The following is a 27,271-nucleotide window of genomic DNA, read 5'->3' as shown; positions in this document are numbered from 1 at the left end:
ACCGGACAATTATATCCACGCTCTTTGGTTCTGTCCACCAGTTCAGAAGTTTTGGCGCGAGATATGTGAAGACTTATCGAAGTGTCTGAAATGTAACATTCCAACTTCCCCCTTAGTGTGTTTGTTGGGCAGCTTAGATAATGTCACTTCAGAAAAGAATATCGCCCATATGGTTTTCACTGCCCTATGCATAGCCAAGAAAACAGTCCTCATGAACTGGAAAAATAAAAATAATCTTAATTCTAACCAATATAGAAATTATCTATTAGATTACATTAGTCTTGATACAGCCTCTGCCACCACATCAGATCAATTGCTCTGGGCTCCTTTGATCAGCTCCATCACCTAGTGGGGGTGGGGGGTCATAGTTTGGTCCCGCCTTCACTGTTGTGATTGGTGTGGGGGTAGGGACAGGCTTAGGGCGTCGGGGGGTTCCCCGGAGGCATCTTCCTTGGGGGGCTCAACCCGGGGTAGCGGTCATGTCCGGTTAGGGGCTCTGTTGGCTCTCCGGTGACTGTTTCCTCGCGGCTGCGTGCAGCGGGGCTAGGGGAGGGTCTGTGCTGACGGACGTGGGTTACTGACCTGGTAGCCTGGCTGCCCCTGGGTGGGTCCGGGATGGGCGTGAGGTTCTGGGGGCGCTCCGTCTCTGGGCTGGGACCCGGACCGGGCCTCGGGGGCTTGGGTCCTGGTTGGTGTGTTGCCGGGGTTGTGGGCGGGTGGGTGCATGGGGGCCCAGCCCTGGAGCAGGGTGCCGCCGGTGCATCGAGCCGCCTGGGGGGCTCTTCAACTGGTGGGGGAGATTGTCACATCTTGCAGGAGCTTTCCTCTCCTCAGGAGCTCCCTCTGCAGGAGGGGGAGATACAGGAGAGGTGGAGGAAGAGCTCAGCCTGGGTGTTTATTGTCTTATGTAGCCTGGAAGATGAGTGGATGGTGGGGTGGGTGCAGTTTTCTCTGTGGTGGGGTTGGGTGGACTGTCCCGGGCTCTGTGGGGCTGGGCGGCGCTGCTGCACTGGGCCCGGTCTGGATGGGCCTGGGCCCCCTTTCCCTGGCGGGTCGCGGAGTATGGGGGTGCCTACTGGGGTCAGCGGGGGAGCTGGCCCCAGGGAGGGGTCACTTGCCCCTCCCTTCCTTCCCTCCCCATCTCCAGCTGCCTCCCTCTTCCCGCTCCACCACAACCACCCACACATGCAGGGCCTTGGAGTAGGGGTATGTCACCAGGGTGCAGAGGAGGCTACCCCCCCCTCTGTCCCCTTCTGGCTGCCTCTGCCTCAATTTTATCCCACAACTTAGACATTCACATTACTCACACTCTCATTACACATACATATAGGATCTTGGGGGTGGGCACGATACACGGAGTCCAAAGTACCATCAGGGTGTACACCCCACCCCTGGCATCGTTGCCCACCTCTCAATTTTAAATACACGTAGACATTGAGGGCTAGCAGGAGGGACCATGCGCTTACCTGCTGCTCTCTGGCAGGTAGCCCCAAGCCCTCCTGGGTTTTAAATGCACCTTAGAACACACATGCATCAACATTACAATGAGCGGGTGGAGGGAGGTTCGGAGTCTTCTCTCACCCCCGTTCTCTGCGACCTGCTGGAGCAGGGGGGCTAGGACTAGGAGGAGGAGTTGGCCGTCCGACTGCGGTCTGGAGTGTGGAGCCTTCCTGCTGCTGTGGAGTCGGGGCGGTCTGCCTCCCCCCACCGCAGGGAAAAGGGAAACACCACCTGGGTCTGGGTGCAGTTCCCCCTCCAGGGGCGGGGGCACCTAGACCCGGTTTGTAGAGTACGCTTGGGGAGTGTGATCGTGTGTACAACGTCTCTTTATGTCTGTCTCCACGTTGGTTGAGTGTGGAGTAAGTGCATATGAGAGCATGAGGGTGGGAATGGATGTTTGTATCTGTGTGTGCCTGTATGTCTGTGTCTATATGTCAGGTTGGGTGTCAGGCGCCACCTCTCTGGGGACATCTCAGGCCCTCCAAGGTTTGGAGGCCTATCTCCCCCTACCACCACTTCCCCTGCCAGTGGCGGACCCCCTCAGACATCGGTGCGTTGGTGGTTCTTTGTGTCCGGGGATGGGCGTCCAGGTACACACCGGCTCACTCCTTGGCGGCCGCTTATCGGGGCCTGGAGCCTGGGGCTCGCTCGGGCCACTTCGGAGGTGGGGTGCCCCCGGCCTCTCGGCCTGGGGCTCGGTCACTCAGGCGCAGCTGGCTGCCGGCGGAGCTCACGGGCGCGTCACTGCAACTCCCCCTGGCTTCTGCTCTGCGGCTGCTGAGTGAGCCCTCATCTGGGACTCTCCTCAGCTCTTTCCGGGACAGTGGCGCAGCTGCCCCTCTGTTGGTCTTCCATGGTCTCTTGTGTTCTGGGGGCCTCTGGATGTCTGGAGTTTTGATCTCCTCCACACCTGCTTCACGCCCTGGAGGACGGGGCTGTGGCCCCCCCCACACCCTCTAGCAGATTATTACATGAAGGAACCTTTTAAAAAAACAAAAAACAAGCGCGTCCATACTCACAGGTGTACACACGGGTGATCACACCCACAAACTACACCCTTTTTGGCTCCTATCTCAAAGCACACTGTGTTCTGTTGATCTTATGTGCTGCACAATAATGTTTAACATTTAGTATTTACTGTCATATTCCCATATATCATTGTGATGTTGTTTATTCTATTACTCTTGTTCTCTTCTGCTTGCTTTCTTTTTTCTTTCTCAGCAGGTGATCCAGGTAATTGATATATGCATTTTTTTTCTCTGCCCGTTCTGTTGGTTTTTGTCTTTTGCCCTTCTCCCCCGTCCCTCTTCTCAGCTGTTTCTCTTTCCCTCTTTCTTTCTCCCCTTCTTTCCCCCAGTCAAGTCTGTCCCGTATTCATTAAGTGAAAATAAAATAAACAATAAAAGGTGAATCAAATGGACCATTACGGCAAGGCTGGGATGGTCAGTTTGGTAAAGTAAATCCGTTGGGCATCTTTCTTCGCCTTTAGACAACAATTCTGATGGCAAAAGAGCCAAACGGGACAGGCCAAAAAAAAAAAAAAAGAAAAAAAAAAGAGAGTTAAAAACTGTCTAAATTAAGTTTAACATCCTGGCATCCATGAAAACTTAAAATTATGATGTACAGCTCTGCTACCACTTCCAACATAAATGAAGACAGAAAACTAAACAGCAGTGACGTTTCTTGGGTTACTGAAGTTGGACTAGCTGGTATATATAATTATGTGCTATGTGATCACTAGCGACACAGCTATGTTAGCATAACATAAGTGAAGCTGGAGGATGCATGCTAACTTTTTTCGATTCAAGAAAAGTTAACGTAAGGGTTCCCGATGGTTAAGGACAAATGCAATAGCATGGCAGGATGCTGTAAACAGACCAAACTTCAGCCAGGAGAACAACTGAGATAATCCATCCACAATACGAGGTTAGTCATTCATATACTGCAACAACATGGGAATAGAGCAGCTGCGAGAGAATTCAACACTAATCAATCAATGGTACGGAAGTGGAGGAAGCAAGAAGAATGAGTTGAGTAAAATTTGACTTATCTGACTGTTTTGTTTCACATAATGCGCCTTATAATCTGGTCCACCTTATGTATGAAAACAGACCCGTTCATCGACAGTGCGCCTTATATGTGTGCCTTAAGGTACGAAAAATACGGTACATAGACTAAGTTATAGGATCTAGATCGGGAAAAAAAAGAGAAAAAAAAAAAAAAAAAGAGATTCAGTGACCAGTAAGACGCCCTAGCTTTAGGGAAGTCACCAGTGTGTGAATGTGAGAGTGAATGAATAGTGGCATTGTAAAGCGCTTTGGGTGCCTTGAAAAGCGCTATATAAATCCAATCCATTATTATTATTATTATTATTATAAGACTTATTAGAGCAACAAACTCTTTTTCCAGACTAAATGAAGACCTCCTAAATTAGTGAGATGCAGTTCCTCTCCAGTGTACAGGTTATCTGGTGCAAATTAATTAAAATGCTATACAAGTAGAATTGAATTCAAAGTTACTTGACGTGCCATCTTATAATACCAAAGTTTTTCAGGATGAATTCTGCAGAACATGTAAGCATGGAACTTTATCTGGTCATGCCTCATTATGTAAGTTGAAAGCCAACCAGAAAATCTAGTATTAATATAAAGTTTGCAGGTGAAAGACTAGGAATCCAATGGGATTCCTTCATGGCAAAAAGCTGCACATGAAAGTTTCCCCTTGGTCAAGTTATGAGAATCAGCCATGTGGGTCTGTAGTTCTTTTATCAGGCAATCAGGCAATGCAAACATATAGAATGACCTTAATGAGGCCATTGTGCTACAGGCAGCATGGAGCCTGGAGCATAAGGGGGGTGGGGGCAACAGACATTTTGTCAGTTACACTCTCAGAAACCAGACATTTCTCTTAACTTGTGAAATACTGTCAGCAGAATCAGTACACATGTTGTTTTTTTTCCTTTTTAACCTGTGCCGCTTTTCCCAAAACAACACAGGGAACACAGAATGAACTACCCATACCCAAAGAACCTGTCTGATCATGTCCGATCAGTCCAGTCACAACCCCAGTAGTTTCAGCAGTGTCCTGTAAGTCAATTGTAATCTTCCTTGAATGCCTCTATTCAAGCCACCTGCCTTAAGTCCTGTCAGGTGAAAGTGGAGAGAACTGAAAATACAGAGTGCCTCAGGTCAACCCAGAGGAGTCTTTAAAGCAGCTATAAGTGCAGGTTGACACTAAATTCCACAAGAGCTTTCTCCACGTGGCTGAGGAACAGGGGGAGCATTGAGCACAGGAGTGGGAGGAGGGGGAAGAGGAACTTTCGATGTGGATGGTGATGAGTATTACTACCTGGACTTGGGTTTGCCCAGTGCAGTGCTGGCTGTGCCTGATCTATTACAGATCATTTCTCCTGCCCTAAATTATTTTGTCAGTTTAGATAGAAAAAGTTTATCTGATTATTTTTAAAAGAAAAGTTACATGCTCTTATGGTTCTTAAGGCATTGTTGGCAGCTAAACTACAGATTTCCTTATTCCTCTTATTTCCAAAAGCAAGAAAGCTTCATAGGAAATCATAAAGTGCTAAAAATTTATACATCACCATACCACAACAACCGTAGTAGAAGATTTATATTTCACACACATTGATTTATATTTCAATGTGTACAATTATGTGAGCGAAAATCACATTTCACATTTCTGAATAAATGTCCAAAAACAGTTATACTCGTGTTAAATTTTTTAAGTGTTTACTTGGATCAATTGTGAGCTTTCTGAAAAATCAGTATAAATTGTGGTTGCCTGTCAGTGGTGTTAAACCCCATTTGCCCAGCCACTAACAAAGCCACTGTCAAAGTTCTTGTCTTAACATCACAATGTCACAGTGTGTGTCCCAGGGTTCTGATGTTCTGGCGGCTGGCTTTTGCCCTCTGATAGGGTCTCCTATGGCAAATTGGTCCTGCGTGAGAGACCAGACAAAGAGCAATTTAGAAGACCCTTATAAGCGTAAGATCAAGGGAACAGGTTGGGGAACAGATCCTAACTGTCATCTGCGCTTATCTGCCAAACGACAGTTCAGAGTACCTGCCTTTTTGGAGTTCCTGGGTGGGTTGCTTGAGTGTGCTCCACCTGGGGATTCTGTTTTCTTACTGGGAGACTTTAATGCTCATGTGGGCAACAACACCGAGACCTGGAGGGGCTTGATTGGAAAGAATGGTCTGCCTGATCAAACCACAGTTTGTCCTTAATGAACACCATGTTCGAACACAAAAGTGTCCATAAGTGCACATGGCACCAGGGTCCCTGAGGTAGATGAGGTTCACCCTGAGTTCCTTTGTCACCGATTCTGTTCATAATTTTATTGACAGAATAGCCAGACGTAGCCAAGTGATGGAAGGCTTCCACTTGGGTGCTCTCGGAATCGCATCTCTGCTTTTTGCAGATGATGTTATTCTTTCGGATTCATCAGGGCATGTCCCACTGGTAGAAAGCCCCAGGACATGCTGGAGAGATTACATCTCTTGGCTGGCCTGGGAATACCTTGGTGTTCCCTCGGACAAACTAGAGTAGGTGGCTACGGAGACGGAGGTGTGGGCTCCGTCTCGGAAAAGGAGATGGAGCCCATCTATTTTCTTCTCCTTGTCCGGGACAAGGAGAAGAAAATAGATGGATAACATACATTATTAATTGCTTGTAGAACATTCAAGTGTAATCATTGAGCATACATATTTATATTTCATTGTATTATGTGAAAATCTATCAAATTTAAAGGGACATGATTGTTCCAAATTAGGTCCTTTTAGACACAATTATACATCCCTGTGAGCATACACAGGCACACTGGATTATTTAACAGCTTTTTCCTTTAGATGCATTCCCGTATGGGACAGCTCTTCTCTCTACAAAAAGCCACAAGCCAAAAAGCTTTCATTGTAACGTCTAATGGGAGTTTTGTGGCTGGCTTGTAGTTAGACTGTTGAGAGCAGAGATGAGTCAGCATTTTTTCTGGTCTATTTTGTCTGGCATTTTTCCTTTTATGTAGTTGTGTCCTGTGCCCTGTTTTTGACTAAACTGTTGCTTTGATGCCACTTTATTGCTTGTTTTTCTGATACAATTTCATAATTTCACACAGATGGAAGCTTATTTGTCTGGAAGACAGCTGCATTACTTACCAGACACCAAATATAAGCTATTGTCTTATAAATACCTACTTTATTTGATAGTTTTCATCCATCCATCCATTCGCTTCTGCTTATCCTTTTCAGGGTTGCGGGGGGCGCTGGAGCCTATCCCAGCTGTCATAGGGCGAAAGGCGGGGTACACCCTGGACAGGTCGCCAGTCTGTCGCAGGGCTAACACATAGAGACAGACAACCATTCACACTCACATTCACTCGGACATTCACACCTAGTGGCAATTTGGATTATCCAATCAACCTATCCCCACAAGCTGCATGTCTTTGGACGGTGGGAGGAAGCCGGAGTACCCGGAGAGTAACATGCAAACTCCACACAGAAAGACCCCGGCCTGATGGTGGAATTGAACTCAGGACCTTCTTGCTGTGCGGCAACAGTGCTAACCACCGTGCCACCGTGCTGCCAAAATATTCACGTTTACATCCAACCATTGTCATTTCTGATCTTGTTCCCTCCCAACTAAAATCTTGTCTGTAGATCCTTATTATCTGGCCCTAGCAGATCATAAGCTAGGGGACTCCGAGTGACAATTCCAAACTTGGTTAATTGGGTCAGGTGACGGTATCTGGTGTAAAATCTTTTGACATACGTAGTATTTAATGAAGTATATGAAGTATTTAATTGAAATTTTAAAAAGTTATTTTCATAGAGAAAGAAATCTAGAAAGTTGTATATTTGGCTAATCCCTAAAGCTTCTTAGATTGTTTATTAGGTTTTATTTAATATATCCTTTAAGTGATCACATAAAGGTTTAATTAAGGTTGAAAATCTCATTTTCAAGACTGTCAACTACCAAAGAGAGCAGCAAATACTATTTTATCCATAAAAACAAACAATACAAATAAATGTTTGTCTTATTCTACAAATGAGTCAACACAAAGCTTTTTGAGTAGTCAGCAAGATTTTAATCCGAAATACAATTAATGTGGGGGAAATAAACAGTTGTAAAGTAGCACTACTTGTCAGTCAATTATCCAATTATTTTTGATCCTTTCTGTCTATCCTTTCTATTCGGTTTTGTTTTAGTTCTACAGCATTTGGTATGACCACCTTTATTCTTTAACACAGCCTCATCTTACTTGGGCAAGCTTTCTTGTAAATATCTTGTAGGAGTCTTCAGGAATAGTTCTTCAAGTTTCTTCAAGGATGCCCCAAAACTTCTGGATACTCCTTTTTTATTCTATCTTTCTTTTCTCAATCGAGGTGATCCCACATTCAGTAGACTTTCTAAAAAATCAACAGTGTGCCTTATGTGTGAATTCTGGTTGTGCTTATTGATGTTGAACCGATTTTATGTGGTACACGGCGCTCAAAAGTCTGTCAAAAAATGTTTTAGTACAACTTTGGTAAGCTACGAAGCTGCACCGCTTGATGGATTGTTGGAGCATTACGGCTACCGTAGTCAGGAGCCTTGCGGAGTAATCCGGGTCCAAACTCCACTTAAGGTCCCGAAGTCAAACGAACACGGTGGCATCACTGAGAGTGGAAAAACTGTCTAAATTATTTCGTTTTTAATAAAATGATCAGCATTGCCACTTTACCAGGTATAACAATTAAATTTAACATCCACGCATCCATGACAACAAAATTTATTACATTTAACGGAGTTAGAAGTTAGCAAGAAGTTAGCTTGCTAGTTTCCACCTAAACATCATATAGCATGTTCTGACTGAGAGATTTGTGAAAAATTAAAACGTACAGCTCTGCTATCACTTCCAACATAACTGAAGACAGAAAACTAAACAGCAGTGACTTTTGTAGGGTTACTGAAGTTAGACTAGCTGGAATATAATGATGTGCTACATGATCGCTACACAGCTATGTTAGCATAACATAAACACAGTGAAGCTGGAGCATGAACGCTAACTTTTATCCACTCGATAAAAGTTAACGTGAGGGTTCCCAATGGTGTGGGACAAATGCAATCACAAGGCAGGATGCTGTAAACAGACCAAACTTCAGTCAGGAGAACAACTGAGATAATCCATCCACAATATGAGGTTAGTCATTAATATACTGCAACAACATGGGAATAGAGCAGCTGCGAGAGAATTCAACATTAATGAATCAATGGTACGGAAGTGGAGGAACAAGAAGAATGAGTTGAGTGAAGTTTGACATATCTGACTGTTTTGTTTTGCTTAGTGCATCTTATAATCCGGTGCACCTTATGTATGAAAACAGACCCGTTCATTGACAGTGTGCCTTATAATCCGATGAGCCTTATGGTCCGAAAAATACGGTAGTGCAAAAATATTGTTTTACACCTGTCAAACAGTTCTATTGTTGGCACTTTACATACAATCAACTAAATAAATGGGAACAAATTATATGTTTCGCAACAGTACTTTTTATATGCTCGAATGATTCATAAGTGAGTATAAAATGGCTTTTAAAACAATAAAAAAAAAGAGAATTCCTCTTAAAATGATGAAGCACAAGAACTGGAATGAAAATGCGTGAAAAACCAGCCAAAGTCCAAAGACTTTAAAAGACCTTCAAAAAGCCTGGAGAACTAATACTCTAGACCAGGGGTGTTCAACTCCAGGGCTCAAGGGCCGGTGTCCTGCAGGTTTTCGGCTACGTTCACACTGCAGGTCTTAATGCTCAATTCCGATTTTTTGATCAAATCCGATTTTTTTGTCTGCTCATTCACACTACAAATAAAATGTGACAGCAAACGCTCTCAAGTGTGAACGCTCAAAGCGGCCGCATGCGCAAAAGAAGATGTCACACACAACGCGCTCTGTTTAGACCCAGAGCAAACAATATTGTTTGACTGATGGCCGTTAATATAAAGACTTCGGACTTCACGTTTCCCAATTTTTGCTTTAAGTTATTTTGTTATTTACATAATAATGTAGATAACCTAATAATGATCCTTATTGCTGTTTTAGAGAGGAGCGGTGCTTCAAAGGATAGTTGCAGATTTCTGTCAGAATCTGCAGATTATGCAGTATAAATAAAATGTTAACATTTCTCCAACGTTGTCTTCCCAACAGTTTCACCGGATGGCCAGGAAGCGTTCGCGATGTCTTATCGGGCGCTTGATAATTGGCGTCTGTCTTGTGTCAGTGATGTAAAAGACAGATTTAATGCGACTTGACCGTTCACACAGCAGTCGCTTTCTGAAACATCGGGTATGTATCAGATTCAGTACAACATACGAAAGTGACCCAGATCGGATTTGAAAATATTGGATTTGTGCCGTTCACACTGTCATACCATGATCGGATATGGGTCGCATAGGGTCAAAAAAATCGGATTTGATGCGCTTTCGCCTGCAGTGTGAACGTAGCCTTAGATATCACCCTGGGTCACCACACCTGAATCAAATGATTAGTTCATTACCTCTGGAGAACTACAAGACAAGTTGAGGAGGTAATTTAGCCATTTAAATCAGCTGTGTTGGATCAAGGACACATCTAAAACCTGCAGGACAACGGCTCTTGAGGCCTGGAGTTGGACACCGCTGCTCTAGACCACTTTAAAAATGTAAAAAAAAAACGTGGCTCCTTGGAAGAAAAAGTCTGAAGCCAAGCATTTAGAAAAGTCTGAAGCCAGAGGTACTTGGCTGGAGTTGACCACAGTATTTAGTTAGTTTAGCTAATTTTTTCCATGTTTAATTTGAGAAGTCATAAATATATCTGTATGTACATGACAAAAAATAAGGTTTCCCTTAGTCTTGTCAATTAAACAAACCACTGTCGTGTGGGACTGAATGTTGGTTAACTTGTTTTCTTGAGGGAAAGAAGTGTCTCTAAGAATGGCTTATACTGGCTCTATCAGTGAATTCTCAGCATGCTGTCACACCCCTGCCTTGTCAACAGTCATGCCAGGGGCCACGTTCCTCCTCTTCATCACTCTAGTGTGAATCTCCCTGAGCGTATTTATCATGAAGCCTTCATCTCTTTCAGTGCCTGCCAAAAGCTGAAGTTGGAGCTAACCTCAAAGTGAGCCAGAGCTCTGGCTGCCTGCTGTAGTGTATGAGGTGGTTTGTGTACCTTGGGCTCTGGTTTCCCCGTCATTTTCTTGAGCAACTCGTGGAGGTGTGGCCAGTTGCCCTGGGAGTACCAGCCGGGTTTGTCCAGCGATGGCAGACCTTCGCTCTCCTCCACATCGTTCACTGCACAAGCAAAAATGGGTAATATAAAACAGTCGCAGCAGTTTGACCAACAAGCCAGCTGCTGCAGGAGCAGACACACCAGCAAAACCTCCAGTAATCCAGGACAAAACCACACAACTCAGTGGCAGAGGTACAGCGTCATTTGTGCAGGGAAACAAAGAGTAAATCTCAGTGTTTGTGAAAAAACAGAACAGGGAAGTACAAATAGCATCTTATCCTCAGCTCTAATTTGTCTTTTAAATTACTTTATGATTCTTTACTAGGTCTTCAGAATCATTCAACCTTTTAACCCTCTGAGTTGATCATAGGTTGTAAATCTAACCCCAACACGACCCTCACCCTCTATTTCAAAGTCCAAAATGGACTTTTTTGAAAAAAGTTGGAATAATTATTTTCTTATTTCCCCAATTGCCAAAATTTGGAAGAGCATTTTAATGAAAATCATGCAACCACGAAAAATGACATATTCTGATAGCCCAGGCTAAGAATTTGAATTTGGGTTGCGACTGATGAGGATGTCGACCTCAGAGGATTAAATTACAGTGCTATTAATCGGGCTAGATTTGCATCTCTTCAAATGTATAAGGCAGGATATGGAAAGATGGAATACATATCCGTTAGGATTTAGTGACAGGATAAATGTGATAAAGATGAATATCTTACCATGATTGCTATATTTATTCCTCTCTCTTCCGATAAGCATACCTGAAACCCAATTCTCAGAATGGGATAAGTATATATCTAGATTTGTCTGGGAAGGCAAGCGGCCAAGGGTACGATACACTACTTTACAGCTTACTAAGGAGAAAGGAGGAATGTCGCTTCCTAATTTAAAAGAATATTTTCGTGCTGCACAGATACGCCAGATAACATATTGGTGTAGTGATGATTATGGGGCTCGCTGGAAGGATGTGGAGCTCTCCACACTCAATGTCCCAATTCAAACAAACATGGGTATAAAAAAGATCCCTGAATACGTAACTAAAGACCAAGATAGGAACCCAATAATATCCTTTACATTAAATGTATTGTATGATACAGTAAAGGAGTTCAGAATTGGTAAAGAGCTTGGTTTGCTAAAATGGATAGCCTTCGATGAAGAATTTGGACCAGGAAAATTGGATCTTGGTTTTAAAAATTGGAATGAAAAGGGAATCACAGCAATTTGTTTATTAATCAAAAAAGGAGAAATTAAAAGTTTTGAAGAATTAAAACGGGAATACAACTTAAAAAACAAGGATTTTTTCAGATACTTACAGGTGAGAGATTACGTTAATAAAAACATAAAAATAAAGGAAGACAAAATCCATCCTATTATAAAAATAATTATACTGGCATATAAAAGTGTTATTCCAAAATCAGTGTCTACCCTATACAAATGTTTGATGGACTCAAGACAGGAATCAACTGTATATGTTAAAGTAAAATGGGAAAGAGAGCTGAGTGAAGAAATCACTGAGAGGGTGTGGTATGAAACATGGAAAGAACATAAGAATACAACTCACTCATTGAGGTGGAGAGAAATCATCTGGAAAAATCAAATTCGCTATTTTATTACACCTAAGATTAAAAATAAACAAACCAATACACAAAAACAATGTTGGAGGCTGTGTGGATGGGATGAACCAGACCATAAGCACATTTTCTGGAAATGCAGAAAAATTCACACTTTCTGGGTTAAAATTCACTCGGCTCTCTGTGATATATTAGGTTATATTATTCCTAGAACCTGCCTTGTTTTGTATCTAGGGTACTTGGAAGGTACTGTAGATGTAAAGGATCGTTACCTGGCTAAGATTAAGATAAGATAAGATAAGATAAGATAGAACTTTATTAATCCCTCGGGTGGGTTCCTCTGGGAAATTCGACTTCCAAAAAGCACAGCAACGACCGAAGTTACAGTTACAGAATTGTTATATATATATATATATATATATATATATATATATATATATATATATACACACACACACACACACACACACACACACACACACACACACACACACACACACACACACACACACACACACACATATATAAATACAGAGACAAATATAAATAAAATATACAAAGGGGATAAATAGAATAAATAGGAATAAAAAATAAAAATACAAGTGAATTGCACATTTCAAGTATTGAGTCTATTGCACTGTTGACTATTTACAAAAAGTATTGCACAAGGTATTGTACAGTGAGGTGAAGAGGCACTACAGCTTAGTTGTTCCCCCCTCCTTTGTCCTCCTGTTTCCCCTCCCTCTCCCCTCCAGAGAGGAGAGTTTGATGGCGTGTGGGACAAAGGAGTTTTTAAGTCTGTTAGTTCTGACAGTTCTGCCACTGTCACCAGAGTGTCCAGCTTCATGCCGACCACAGAGCTAGCCTTCCTGATCAGTTTCTCCAGCCTGGATGAGTCCCTCTTTGCTGTGCTGCTCCCCCAGCACACCACAGCATAGAAAAGTACTCCAGCAACCACCGACTGGTAAAACATCCTCAGGAGCTTCCTGCAGATGTTAAAAGACCTCAGCCTCCTGAGGAAGTACAGTCGGCTTTGGGCTTTTTTATACAGGTGCTCTGTGTTGCATGACCAGTCCAGTTTATTGTCCACCCACAGCCCGAGGTACTTGTACTTGTTGACCACCTCCACCTCCTCCCCCTCTATCTGAACCGGCAGTGGACCTTCTCTGGACCTCCCGAAGTCCACAACCAGTTCCTTAGTCTTTGAGGTGTTGAGTTGCAGGTGGTTTGTGTGACTCCATGCGACAAAGATTCTCCTTTTGGCAGCAAAGAAGGCCATCACCAAAAACTGGCTTAAGACAGAAACACCAGGAAAGCAGCAGTGGGTAGCAATTGTGGAGGACATTATGAAGATGGAGAACTTTACACATAAACTAAAATTAAAGGAAGAACGCTTTTTGAAGAACTGGGGAAAATGGTTGACGTACAGCAGAAGAAAAAAAAACAAAGACTGAACTGAATGAAGATGGGCATACAAAAAAAAAGAAAAAAAGAAAAGAATGTGAAATGAACGATGGAAATGTTTGACACCACAGGCATGTTTCCTATTTTTCTTTTTTCTTTTGTTTTACTTTATCTTATTTTTCTAATTATTATTATATATGTATTTATATTTTTATACATATATTTGTTTGTTCCTTTTTCTTTCTAATTTCACTGTCTTGAGTTTGTGACCCTCTTTGTATTCTGTTATTCTGAAGAAACTGTATGCGTAATGGACAAGTGAGTTGTTCAAATAAATAAAATAAAAAGTAAAAAAAAAAAAAAAGACAATCGAAATGGTAGAAAACCTCTGAAGTTTCTGTTTGGTTTAGTTTGGTAACTTGATTCCAAGTATTCCATGACTCTACAAAGACGTGAGCTGCTGTTGATAGAAACTGCATTTCGGCAGCCCTTATCTCAGCTCAGCACTGAAGGGGAAAATCAGACTACGAATGAAAGCAGCACAGTGAAGACTGCCATATTCAGATCCAGCCATGCCCCTCTTGTTTCAATCCAACCTTAACAAACACCACTTGTCAGCCAAGGTATTAACAAATCTCATCTTTTCTCTCCGAAAAGTCAGAGCCATGGTTCTGTGGAGGTAAAACACCCGTGTCATTTTCAGAATACAGAGCTTGTGAATAACAACGCGAATAAGAGTTTTCCACTGGTTGGCTACAGGTTTGATGTTAGCAAAGAAGTTCCTTCTAGAGAAGCTGTTTGTTAGTGCAGATAATAAGCAAAAGTGGAACTGGGATACAGACATGTAATCCCCAATGTTTCAGTAATGATTAACTGCACGATGATCACAACATCACATTTAACAATGCTGGGCAGCTTCCTATAGATCATTTTCAATAACTGACTGTTTGGGTTTAAATTGTAAGAAATAAATGTGTAAAATTACAGAAAATATCCTGTAATTTTACACATTTATACTGTAAATATTTCATATAGTTATAAAAACGAATTCACAGCTTTAAGTATGTATTTTCTTACAGTTTTTTTTGCTAAAATAAACTTTGTGAAAATGCAAATGTGCAAAAAGAAAACTTTCTGAAGCTGCTATATACTGTATGACTGTTTGACTTTCTGCAGTAAGCCTCCTTAGTCAACCTAAACAATGGCAAACGCTTGCTCCCTGTCTGAATTTACACTCTCCTCTCTGTGAAGCAGGATAGAGGGCTCACTGCATCTAAAACCCAGCAGCAGCATAATGATAAAAGGAGTCCTTCACCCTCTGCGATAAAAAAGACAGTGTTCCACAGAGCGAGTTCAAACTCAGGTTAAATATGCTAGAAACATTTTGACAGGAGAGAAAAAACAGTAAGACGAGGGATGAGCACCTGAACATCTGCGAATACTCATGCACACGTGTATACTCAGCTGCAAGGACACTGGGGTATGAGAGTGATGGGGTCATGTGGTTTGGATTCAGAGCAGTGCAAATGGTGCAGCTGAGATAAGCAGCAGCTCTTAAGAAGTCCTGTTTCTGTAACACCAGTTTTTTCTTCTACTGGTGACGACTTTCAGGCTTCAGAAACTGACGAATTTGAACAGATAAAACTATCCTGTCCCAGAATGACAGGCACTTTACACTAAATTCAGTCATTCACCCATTCACACACAGGTGATGGCAAGCTACATTGTAGCCACAGCTGCCCTGGGGTGCACCGACAGAGGCGAGGCTGCTGGACACTGGCGCCACCGGGCCCTCTGACCACCACCAGTAGGGCCATCTACAAGTACACCATCCAGGTACTTGTAGAGTACTTTTATGTAGTGTTACCTAATCTGCAGATGATGAGGAAGTAAATGCAATTTGTGAATCTGAATGTCTTCAGAATATAGAAGGAAAGTGGACGTTGTTCTTAAACCAATCATTTACGAGCTGATGATCAGCTCTGCGCGCTCACCTTCATGACAATGAATTGAGCATGCTTGGCGGGTCTTCAAACATCAGCTCTAGTGTAATAAATTTGAAGTGTTCTAAATAAACTTTATTGGCCAATAAAAATGAGAATATGTCAAGAGTGCAGAACAAGAAGCAACGATTTCAGTTTTAAAAAAAAGAAAGAATAGAGGCCAGATGCCGATGCTACTTCTGCCAGCGTGGCAAAGCTAAGGGCGAGGGAGAGAATATTTCAGTGAGTGGATCATCCCGTCTTCACACATAATGCATCCCCAGTCTTCTTGCTGGCAGCCAGATAATCCAGACATGGGGAGCATACCAGGAAACAACCCCTGTCCCAGGACACGCCTTCACCACCAGCATCTAGGAGCAGATGTCTGGGGTTGGGGCAGGTAGGAGAAGCTACATGGAAGCTGCAGATAGTGCTGTCAATAACAGAACGCACAGCTGTTTATAATATTCAGGTTAAATGTAAAATCTGTGGTGGTTATAGCTGGAGTAAGCTCTCATTCCCATCAATAGACTAATAAAGTAATAAAAGCCTGTTGTAAATGGAGCAGCACAGGTGTGGGGTTAGAACAGTTGACGTCAGAAAGAACTCCACCATCTGGTTATCTCCGGGTACTATGGCTTCCTCCCACAGTCCAAACATAAGCAATTATTGGGGTTAGCTTAATTAATATTTCTACATTGTCCATAGGTGTGACTGTGAGTGCGAATGCTTGTCTGTCTCTGTGTGATAGACTGCCGACCTGTCCAGGGTGTACGCCGCCTCTCGCCTTAGGAATGTGTTTACTGAGGTCACAAGTGAGCCAAGGAGGTCAAGGCTCCCTTGCCCTTTAGTTTTGGTGACTAGCCAAGCTTGATATTCTTGGCTGATAAACTTGTATTCCACCCTCTTTTTTTCAAATAAGGTCACTTTCATAATGTAGAATCCAAAACCAGTGGGTTTGTCCATCCTTTAAACACTCTCAATTGCAAACTAAACATGAGCCAGTGTAGTTTGACCTGTTTTAGTCAAATCATCCACAGGGAATGGTCTGGAGGAGCTTTTTACATCTGTAATTAAGCTTTGGCTTAAACTGAAAATGTCCAGAAACCACACCCAATAAGTCGGTGTTAATAACCACTAACGTACACTCTTATATGTCCTGAAACATTCATATTACAGAGGTCAGCTACAGTAAACTTACACAACACCATTCCTTAAAAAGTATTACCAGATCATTGGACTCAAAACGATGCCACTTTGCTGTTTAATGTGGCAAAGCCAATATATTCAATTGCAGACATGCAGCAGTAATTACACAATATGACAAACACGTACAAGATAATTGAAAAAAGATGTTTTGTTTTTGTTTAATTAAAAGTACGTTTTATGTGATGGTACTCTTTAAAGTGACAGATTATTATTTTTATATATTTGAAATCATAATAATATTTTAATGTAACATTTAACAACATTTTGAAACCTCCAGTCGGTGCAAAAGTTATATATTTGAGCCTTTTCTACAGATGTTTTCAAGGCTTAAATAACTGAGAAATGGGTGCGGTGATCTTTTACTTACCAAGGGTTCTAAAGGGCCTCTGCTGGGGCACCAAGGAGAAGAATCCTGGCTTAAGGGCATTTGTGATAATGATGTCAAATAGTTCCTCAAAGTCCTTCCTGTAACAGCCAGAGAAAACTCTTTAGACTCGACAACTCGTGGAAAGCATCCAAGTACACAAGTGCACACAGTGAGGCTGAATGAGCCTAAACAATCAGATGATACAGATGATAGAAAACACAGAGCAATAAACAGTGAAGAAATGCAGACTAAAGTAAACACCGACCTACAGTCATGAGGACTTTAGTATACATGTTTATGAGGAAGAATCTTCCTTATAAGGAGAGAAGCCAACAAGTGGCTCATGAAGCAAGACATAAATATTAGTATGTGCCAAGCTTTAATTGCTTCATGACAAAAGTGCTCATTATAGTACAGTACAGTATATAACCGTGGCAAAAATGGGTTTCTGCACATTTTAACAATCATAATTCAGAACTCAAAAGTCTATTTGTACTGAAAAATATATTAATATAATTGTGATCCACACTTTGCAACTATAACTGCTTTAGCTCTTCTGGGAAGGCTTTCCATGAGGTTTAGGAGTGTGTTTATGGGAAAGTCAGACAGTGATGTGTGACTTTGGAAAAGGAAGGGCCATCCCCAAACTGCCTACACTGGGTCAGGGACAAGGAGTTTAACCCTTTCATGCATAGTGGTCACTACAGTGGACAGCTATTCAAAGGCGGTTTTCTTGCATTTGTGTCTGTGTTGATAGTATACTTGCATATAAACCACTACATTGGACACTGCTGTGTCACTCCATACCCTGCCACTCACTGGGTGACAGGGTTATATTTGTTATATTTATATATATATATTATATTTATATTTATATATACCTATGTGGTATGTGACTTTTGTTGCTATGATGCCAGGTCTCTCTTGGAAATGAGATTTTTAATCTCAATGAGATTTTTTACCTGGATAAATAAAGGATTAATAAATATTTGTTACATATATTGTTATAAAATATATTTAAAATATATATAAAAAATATTTTTGTTATGTTATAGTTCTTTCACATTTTATTTTAGTAGTTTGTCAAATTCATAAGTCAAAACGTATGTTGTCCACCTAAGTGGACATGTAAAAACCTCTTTGAAAAGTGCATGTTTAAAAAAATTAAGTTCAATTTTTTTTTAATTCAGTTTTGGCTGCCCATATGACCCACTCCCACATTAGCCGAAGAAAATGGATAAACATCTCAACTTTCAGTACTTTATATAAACCAGAAAACATGCTTAGTCAGTGGAATAAACACTCACAGAATCATGAAATGATGCTATTCTTCTTATAAAAAAAGTCTTCATCCAATTGTACCAAATAGTAATGCCCACTTCACTGGACAGGTTGGTCAGTATTAGCTTGTACTCTCCTGTTGGACAGAGCTGGCTTTCCTGTGCTATTTCTGACAGCCTCGTGTCATTGGTGTTCAGCCACTATTTGCCACACAGCAACTACTGTGGGCCAGTGACGATTTTCTCTTGAAAAGGACGGTGGCATGATGACAAAGGAGAAGCCCCGTTTCTCAATAAAGTGCTTTCTTAACATATCACACATCATGTGCTGACATGACCCACCAACACATTTCCCTGGAAGAATACACAAACTTTGGCTGTAAGACAACCAAGTAGGATGTTGAAGCCAACTACCTCAATCAGCACAAACACTCCTCCCTAAACCACTTCAGCCTAATTTCTAAGTCTTACAACAGAAATCTGCTGACCTTGTAAAGGTCTGAGTGTGTGTCAAACACACACACTCAGACAGGCCTCTGCTTTCTGTGGAAGACGACAGGAAATGGTGTGAGAGGAGGACATCCAGAGCAAAACGGCTTTAACCTGAAAACTTCACATGGAGCAACAGCTTCAAGCAATGGAGACTGAAAAAAAACCAAACTATCGACAAGGCCAGAGAAGAGGATAAGAGCCGACAAAGAACAAGAAGGGCTTATCTAAGTCCAAACACAGCAGCAACGTGGACACTGTGTTGTTTCAAGGCCCTGTACTGCTGCTTGATCGAGTGTGAAATGGGGCTTAGGCTACAAAAACAAGGCTCTAACCACACTTTGTATAGTGAAGACAGAGGGAAGCTGGTAATGCACAAAGCCAGTGATTTGAACAGTAGCCCCACCGCTACAATTTAAAAACACAGACCTCATCAGCATCCTGCTGGGCAGGTTTAGAAAGGTTAAGGATGAGTGAGTTGAATGAAAAAAGAATAGGTTAAAAGCCCTATTTGGACTGTTATGGTAAACAAAGCAGATGAGGTTCCAGCTTTGTTAATGGAGGTGCCACTGTGAAGTATTGGTGTGGGCAGTCTTACCCCAGGATGTGTTCACAGATGAGCCTGCAGTAGTCGCTATGGGAACTGGTGATGAGGAGCAGAACCTGGCCAGCATTTTTCATGCTGCGCAGCCAGGTCTTGACAGAGTCGGAACAACGCTGCAGGTACTGGCCCGGATCCCTCTTCACACTTGGGAAGTATGTCCCTGCATCATCTGTGGGGAAACACAACAGTAGTAAGACACGTGCACGCTATGTAAACAAAAGTGACGCTGCTACTATTTCACATTCAGATTTCCACAATCTGACACACCTCGACAGAGACTCCAGTAACAAAGCTACAACAGTTATTTACTATGGTAATAGTTGATTACTGTAGCTGTGAAGCACTACTACCATGCCGCTTGGGGCTTCGTATTACACACTGAGTGTTTCTTTTTCACTCTCCCTATGTTTATACACCTCTCTGTATTTAATCATTAGTTAGTGTTACTGTGGCTTTTGTCTTGTGTCACTCTCTTCATCTTTTCATCTCCAACTAGTCATGGCTTTGCCTCCCTGAACCTGCTCAGTTGAAGATTTCTTTCTTTTAAAAGGGCGTTTTTCCTTCCCGCTGTCACCAACTGCTTGCTCAAAGTGGGCCATTTAATTTTGGGGGTTTTCTCTATATTATTGTAGAGTCTTTACCTTACAAGACAAGACAAAGCCCATTGAGGCCATTATTGTTGTATTTTTGCACTATACAAATCAAAGTCAACTGAATTAAATTGAACTGAACTCATTTGTTATTTACAGTCCAATGCTAGAACACCCTCAGCTGCTGAACATAACAGCATTTCCTTACTACCCACTGACCATCTCATTAAAATTGATCCCCACTGTAACATACGTGTAAGTTACAGTTGTGTCATAGAGCTAAACTGACAGCATGTTTCTGAGTGGCTAACACAGGTCTGTTTTTGCTCTGCTGTACCATCATACAGTGCAAATGTAACACTATATGGAAAGTACCAGCTGTTCACAACCGCTAACGTAGTGTCCATTTTTAAACAGGTAAAATTTTTATTGTCTAATCTGATTTTTTTAAGTAATCTGTGGTCATCTTTATCTTTTTACCTGATATAACACTTTAATAACAAAGGACAGCATGCTGACCTCCAGTTATGGTCACTTATTCTAGGATAAAATTCTTTCAGCTGCGTTAAAACTTTGATACAAGTAACTACCTGTAATGCAACGATGCAGAGAAACAACAAAACAAAGAAAAAGAAAACTGAAATCTGCTACCATAAATATGCCAGAGGAGTCTTTGGGTTACTGAAAGAAACCAGCACAGATGGTAATCAATTAGCTTCTTCGCATATTGTTGCAAAACCCCAAAAAAGCTACAATTCTTTCAAAGACAAACATCAAAGGACACATGCTTCCATTTTTCCTCGTGAGAGACTAAATGTTTACAGATTGAGCAAAGAAGGCTGAAGTGCTTGAACTTTTCCACAATTTATTTTCTGCTGAGCAAGCTTCAAAAAACAAACAAAACTAAACACACAAAAACATGAACTATATTTAAAGATGCCATACAGAAAAAAACATAAAGTTCTCTTTGGAATCTGTGTTCACAAAAGTGGGACCTAAGGGTCATGGCCCTGCTTCTCCATCACTTCACTTCCTGTTAGTATTACCAATTCTGGCTCATTAAAACATGTAACTCAGTTATGTGTCTCATCACTATAAAAACCTATGAATAAAGCATGATATATCAAGAATACAGATACTGCCTGACAACACATAATACACATGAATACATATAATATTGCCATTCTGCATTGTAAAATGTGGAAACATGATCAAATGGTACCTGGAAGTCTTGTAACTGCAAAAATTGTGACTATTTGTAGACCCAATGAATCCTACAGACAAAAGACCTCACAGTTCTGCGATGGAATTGACATAAAGGCAACCATATACAAACAGAAATATGAAGCAGATGGTATTTGCTGACAAACTTTAATAGAAGCTGTGTTTTTTCTTTTGCAAGCAGAAGAAAAAAGAGCTACATTCTACTTATAGTACACTACTTATCTCTATAAGTTAATACCATTTTTAATATCCTGACATCAGCACCCTCAGCAGACTACCTGACACAGTATTTATAGCAGCAGTTTCAAATTCTTTTCTGTTTAGGTCTATTTTTTTTAATCTGACTAAATAAATAGGTATGTAACAACTACTGCCTGTCATGGGAATGATATGGTTGAGCGGTTTCTCAGTCCTGCACCAAGTCTAAAATGTTTGGGCATGCTGGCCTCCAGTGGCCAAATACAGGACTAACATGGAAGAGGAAAAATGCTCTGGTTTTTTCCAAAAAAGGCAGTACAGAGGTCTAAACAGAAGATGGTGACAAACACAAACAAGCAAAAATGGCTCATTTATCTGGTTTATCCGGTCAGTGAGAACCTCTTAATCCGCATTTTGAAAGTGTTCCAGATGCAAACATTTAAAAAAAATCTCGTCTGAAGTTTTAATTGCATCCACAGATCATTACACCTTCAGCTAAACAGCAAAAAGGGGTCTCAACAACCACGGCCGCTCCTCAGGAAGCACAAAGCCTGTCTTGCCTCATTACCCACAATCAGGGAGGTCATCTGTGGGGGATTAGGGGAACTCTCCTAGCAGCAAGATTCCATGAAGTAGTTTCATGTGTTTAACAAACATCGACCCCACATGCCAGCACCAGATTTCAATAACACGCCGCAAAGATTCAGAGATGAAGATGGCTAAAAAGATGATATTGGATTCCTTATCCAATACCAGCCACAATAAAACATCATAAAAGCACGTGGTAGTTCTGCTGTAGGTGGTAAATAGTGTCCTGTTGCTAGATCAAGGGAAATTCTAAATCCATAGTGTCCAATTTAGTCAATATTAACAGATAGTGCAAAAATTTGTTTGCAGATATACATGCTGACCACAGACGCTGGTCATATATCGCCTGTTTTGCTGATATGTCAGTGTCAGTCAATACTGGCTGACAGCAGCAGACAGTTGATATATCAGCACATCCCTATAGAGATCAACACTTCCACCCATTCTGCAATTCATATGAACAAAGATGCTAAAAAAAAAAAACGCTCGAGTGTGATCCCAGAACAGGATGATAGCCTCAACTGAGTGCTGTTTTGTTTTGTTTTATTTCTTTCTGTCTCAGTGACACCTCCCAAAAACAACTCGGTTTTTTCATTTCACAGACGCTCTATATTTTGTTCTATATCTCTTCAGCCCTCTGTCTGCTTCCAGGCAAATGATTTAAAGCAGAGAAGCAAGCGAAGAAGCAAACCAGAAGTCCCGCAGAGAAGCGCATATTTAAAATGCTGCTCTGGCACCACTGTGAGGCTACTACAGTGTGTGTGTCTAGCTGTGAATATAGGACTGAAGTGCCCTGAGGCCCAGCAGGCCTGTGCCTGGGCACTGCACTGTGCAGGCAGGCGCCAGGCCTGCATAACTGAATAGCTGCTCAGTGAAAGAAAACCACGACCTGCAGCAGGTCAATCTCTTTGATACATCAAAGCATCCTGACAGGATACACAAATCAACAGTAGCAGTGGAAATTAGGGCAGAGAACATGAGCATTTTGCAACCAGCCACACCAAAAGTGATGAGGGGCACAATCTACACGTTCATTTATTTTCTTTATCCCCCCAGCAGGAAAGATAAAGGCTAAGAAAACAAATGTGAGAAAAGATCCATTTACTCTTTTTGTCATTATACATAATAAACATCAATCTCTGTATATACACTGTATAAAGCACATGTACTAAATCTCTAAAGGGAAGCTATAATCTACAGTGTTTTGTCTTAAAAAGGCATCCAGACAAACAGCATTTTCCAGCACCTGTTGGAACCACGTGGAAAAACTGGTCGGGCCATTCTGTCTGTGGACTTTCCATTTTTAGCAGAACGACCACAAATTGCTGCATCATGTCCTTTGCACACTTTTTTTCCCCTTTCAGTCGGTGACAGTGGAGCTTCACTATCGAAATAACACTCGTGATAACAAAAAGGCAATATACTCTAAAAACAAAGCTGTCAAAAGGAGGTTCCAACTTAGTCCACAACAAGTTTCACGTCAGGTCAAAAAGCCTTTGACATTTCTTGCTTTTTTTTGACATTGTAAGTCAATTAAACTGTTCATCCTCTCTACATAAAGGTAAATCACTCAAACAAATGACACAAAAGTTGTCACTTTGAAGTAACTTTCATGACTGAAATAAATAAGAACAACAGCTCAGTTACATAAAGTGCAACTACACCTTCAAATCTGAGTTTGCAAATTAGGTGCCAAAGATTGGACCCTCACTGAGAAGAGAACTGTGGAACCCGTTTCCTGTCTAAGGTTTGCTTTTCATTATCGTACCCAGATCTAAAGAAATCTGAGAGACCTTTAGAAAAAGTTTGGACGGGGATTCAATGACAACAAAAGTAGTAATAAATAGATTGGTACTTGTACAGCACTCTCTTAGGCTACGTCCACACGTACACGGGTATTTTTGAAAACGGAGATTTTCCATTTTCGTTTTAAAAAATAATCCCATCCACACGTAAACACAGAAATGAAGAAAAACGCTGCTAGGAACATGCCAAAGCAACAGGTGGCGATATATTCCTAACCGTGTAGAAATGTTGGCCAATCAGAAGTCTAGAAGCCTCGGTGGGAAAAAGTAAACAAAGCTGGGGCATAGAAGCAGAACCCAGTCCTATGTGTGGAGGGACAGTAACTGTGTGTGTATATGTAAGCATTTAAACAAACTCAGTCAGAGTACAATTAACAGTAACAGTATTGGTGAAATTCATTTCACCGAAACAATAACATGGCGCACAGTGTGACGTCACAAAAGGCGCACACCTTTGACGCTGCGTTTTCTCCGTTTTCTCCGTTTTTCTCGTCCACACGTAAATGCAAAAACTGAGTTTTCGAAAATATCCACCCTGGCAGGCGTTTTTAGAAATCTCCGTTTTCAGTGACCGAAAACGCTGTTTACGTGTGGACGAAAGGTGCAAACGCATAGAAAAATCTGCGTTTTCAAAAATACCCGGGTACGTGTGGACGTAGCCTTAGTAACAGCCTTATTCACCCATTCACACAAACACTATCATACAAATGTTTTCACTTTAAACATAATGTATTCACACTCCGTTGGATACATCAGGGCAACTTGGGGTGAGTTCCACCAATGCATCTACTGGAACAATAAAGTTTTGTTGATGGTGGTGGAAAACCTAACATTATGGTACAAAGGTGTTACATTACGCTGGGATATATTGACTAGTGTAAGACTGCAGAGTTCAATGTAATGTGAAACATACCTCAACAAATATCACACACTCACAAGTTGTTTTCATTGTAAAACTCAACCTAGTTTAGTCAAGTTGTGGTTACGAAGTGCCTCATTAATATTAATATAAGATAACTTTGTCCTTAAGACAGATTAGGAAGATGTTTCCTAGGAAAAATAAATCAAATAAATTTCATAAACTGGAAGAAATTTTAAAGATTGAATTAGTAAAGTATTTTATTTTGTAGTCCTATTAAATCATACAATGAATGTAGGGAATGCATGAGTTGTGGAAATTCCTCCATCCATCGTTCCATCTCCCAAAAGTATTTTCCCCAAATGGTCCTTTTTATCTCTAAAAAATATAGGGCTAGATTTCAGGTAACTTTTTGTGAAAGATGATGAATTACACCTCCAAGGATTTATCTGCCTGCTGTCCCAGTTTGATCTAAGTAGATTAATTAGACTATCATACATTAGAATAGCTTTCCCAAAGCGGTCTTTCGTTGAGGTGTTGTGCTTTAAAGGGTGTTTTATCTTAATGATCAAGGAACATAAAAAAGAGAACAGGGAAACCTTTGAATTGTTCACTAGGCAGGCAGATAGACTCCTGTCCCTTAGTTTTTCTACTTTCTGAAGAAGTGCTACTGAAGTGGAGATAAAAAGCGACACAAAGAACAATGGCAGCTGTGAAAAAAAAGGGACGGTGGTTTTTGGACACCCTTATACACATCGCTGTGGGGGACAGTGACGCCAGTTGCGCAGTCACTTTCGCCTCAGAGCAAACGTGAGGGACACTGCAATCTGTCATTACACCAAACCAGAGCTATATTTAGCCAGTGCTATCTTAAGAAAACTGCAGGCATTCATACTTTAAGGTCTGATCTCAGGAAGATCACATCTTAAATTCCCTATACAGGGTGACACCGTGCACAGTCTCAGTAGGTGCAGCGCAACCGAAATACACAGGGAAGAAAACGCTGATTCAAAAATCCCATTGCCTATTGTAAACAAGAGTTAAATGCACAAGTGAAATTGCCCTTCAAATTAAACATATTTATGTATATTTATCTTAACTACATTTTGCTGACTCTCAGAAGAACACCGACAAAAGAAAAGCACAAAAAGCAAAATGTGTAAAACCCTGAACAAGTCCAGTCTGGTTTGTTATAATCACAGGGAGTTTAAGGCACTCACAGTGATGAATTATCCTCCAAGGTGCAATCTCCATAAACAATAGCTACCTGTTTGGCTACCATCTTTATACATGAGTCTTAGAAAACACATGGGAAGCGTGCACGATCGCTACTCCTCATCAGTTCACACAGGATGAAAAAAATGGCAAAAATACTGACTTATGTTGCAACAACATCTTTTATATTGCTGACGTAAACAGAAGAAATACTATTTCTATATCCAAGCTGTGGACTGGAACTCTGATAGGGCCCAGGATGCCTGAGAGAAAAGCAAAATGATCACCTTGCAGTAAAGCTGAGTAAGAATGATCACCAAGTTTAATGGAACTATCAGTAGATTATGATATTATGACTTAATTATAGCACTGAAAAATAGAACCCAGACTTTAGAGACAAAGGTATTAAAATGATGAAGCAGTGATCACTAGGAGAATAAAATATGTGAACACAAATGCCAATGGGCTTTCGTCATATGCAATTGTATGCTCCAAGGGGAGGCTGTAAAATGTTGTGAAAGGAGTCTAATACAATCCAGTGAGTAAGTGAAGCACACGTTTGTTTGATGACAGGGATATTGAGGTGGGTTGATGAGGATATCCTTAACTTTTCTGTCAGGAAACGCTGCTGTTTTTGTTGCTGTTAGCTGCACTTGGCGAGTAAACTTTCTATGAGAATGGGAAAGTGTCATTTTTAGTACTGCGCATGCGTGAAACACAAGCCGATTCGACCTGCCTCATTTCTGTCTGCCGTTTATTTACTTAACGGCTCTTTGAAACGCCGCGGCAAAATGTTGAGGAAAAGCACAACGTTTTTTAAATGGACTAACAATAAGGTGGAGTTGTTGCTGCGAGTAACACAAAAGTACAAAGTTGCAAAAGCAAGTGAGAAATGAAGAATTTGAAGAAAAGCTGTCTGGAGCATTTACAAACTGATATTAATCTTTAATAGGGCTGTCAAAATTGAGAGCAAACAAAACAACTGCTGTGTAATGCCTTCCGCTATCTTAGTTTAATTGGTCACATGACTGCATCACATGACTAAAATGTGTCATCGTTTTCGAAAAGGCTCCGGGTTCGCTGTCCACACTGCGACAAGAAAATGCTTTGGAGAGCGTTTTCAA

The 27,271-nt window shown here is 41.3% G+C and overlaps 1 protein-coding gene across 1 annotated transcript in view; it reads right to left on the bottom strand.

Annotated features, from left to right (window-relative positions):
* nt5dc1 (5'-nucleotidase domain containing 1) overlaps window positions 1-27,271 on the bottom strand; it is a 76,801-nt gene that overhangs the window by 13,068 nt on the left and 36,462 nt on the right. Inside the window, exons 7-9 of the mRNA XM_026193948.1 lie at window positions 19,663-19,837; window positions 17,296-17,393; window positions 10,697-10,818 (exon numbers count right to left, since the gene is read on the bottom strand). Coding sequence (XP_026049733.1) covers window positions 10,697-10,818; window positions 17,296-17,393; window positions 19,663-19,837 — 395 coding nt within the window. The remainder of the gene's footprint in view (window positions 1-10,696; window positions 10,819-17,295; window positions 17,394-19,662; window positions 19,838-27,271) is intronic.

This window comes from Astatotilapia calliptera, chromosome 15 (genome assembly GCF_900246225.1).
Source record: "Astatotilapia calliptera chromosome 15, fAstCal1.2, whole genome shotgun sequence".
NCBI lineage: Eukaryota > Metazoa > Chordata > Actinopteri > Cichliformes > Cichlidae > Astatotilapia > Astatotilapia calliptera.
This window is presented reverse-complemented; position numbering and strand designations above follow the sequence as displayed.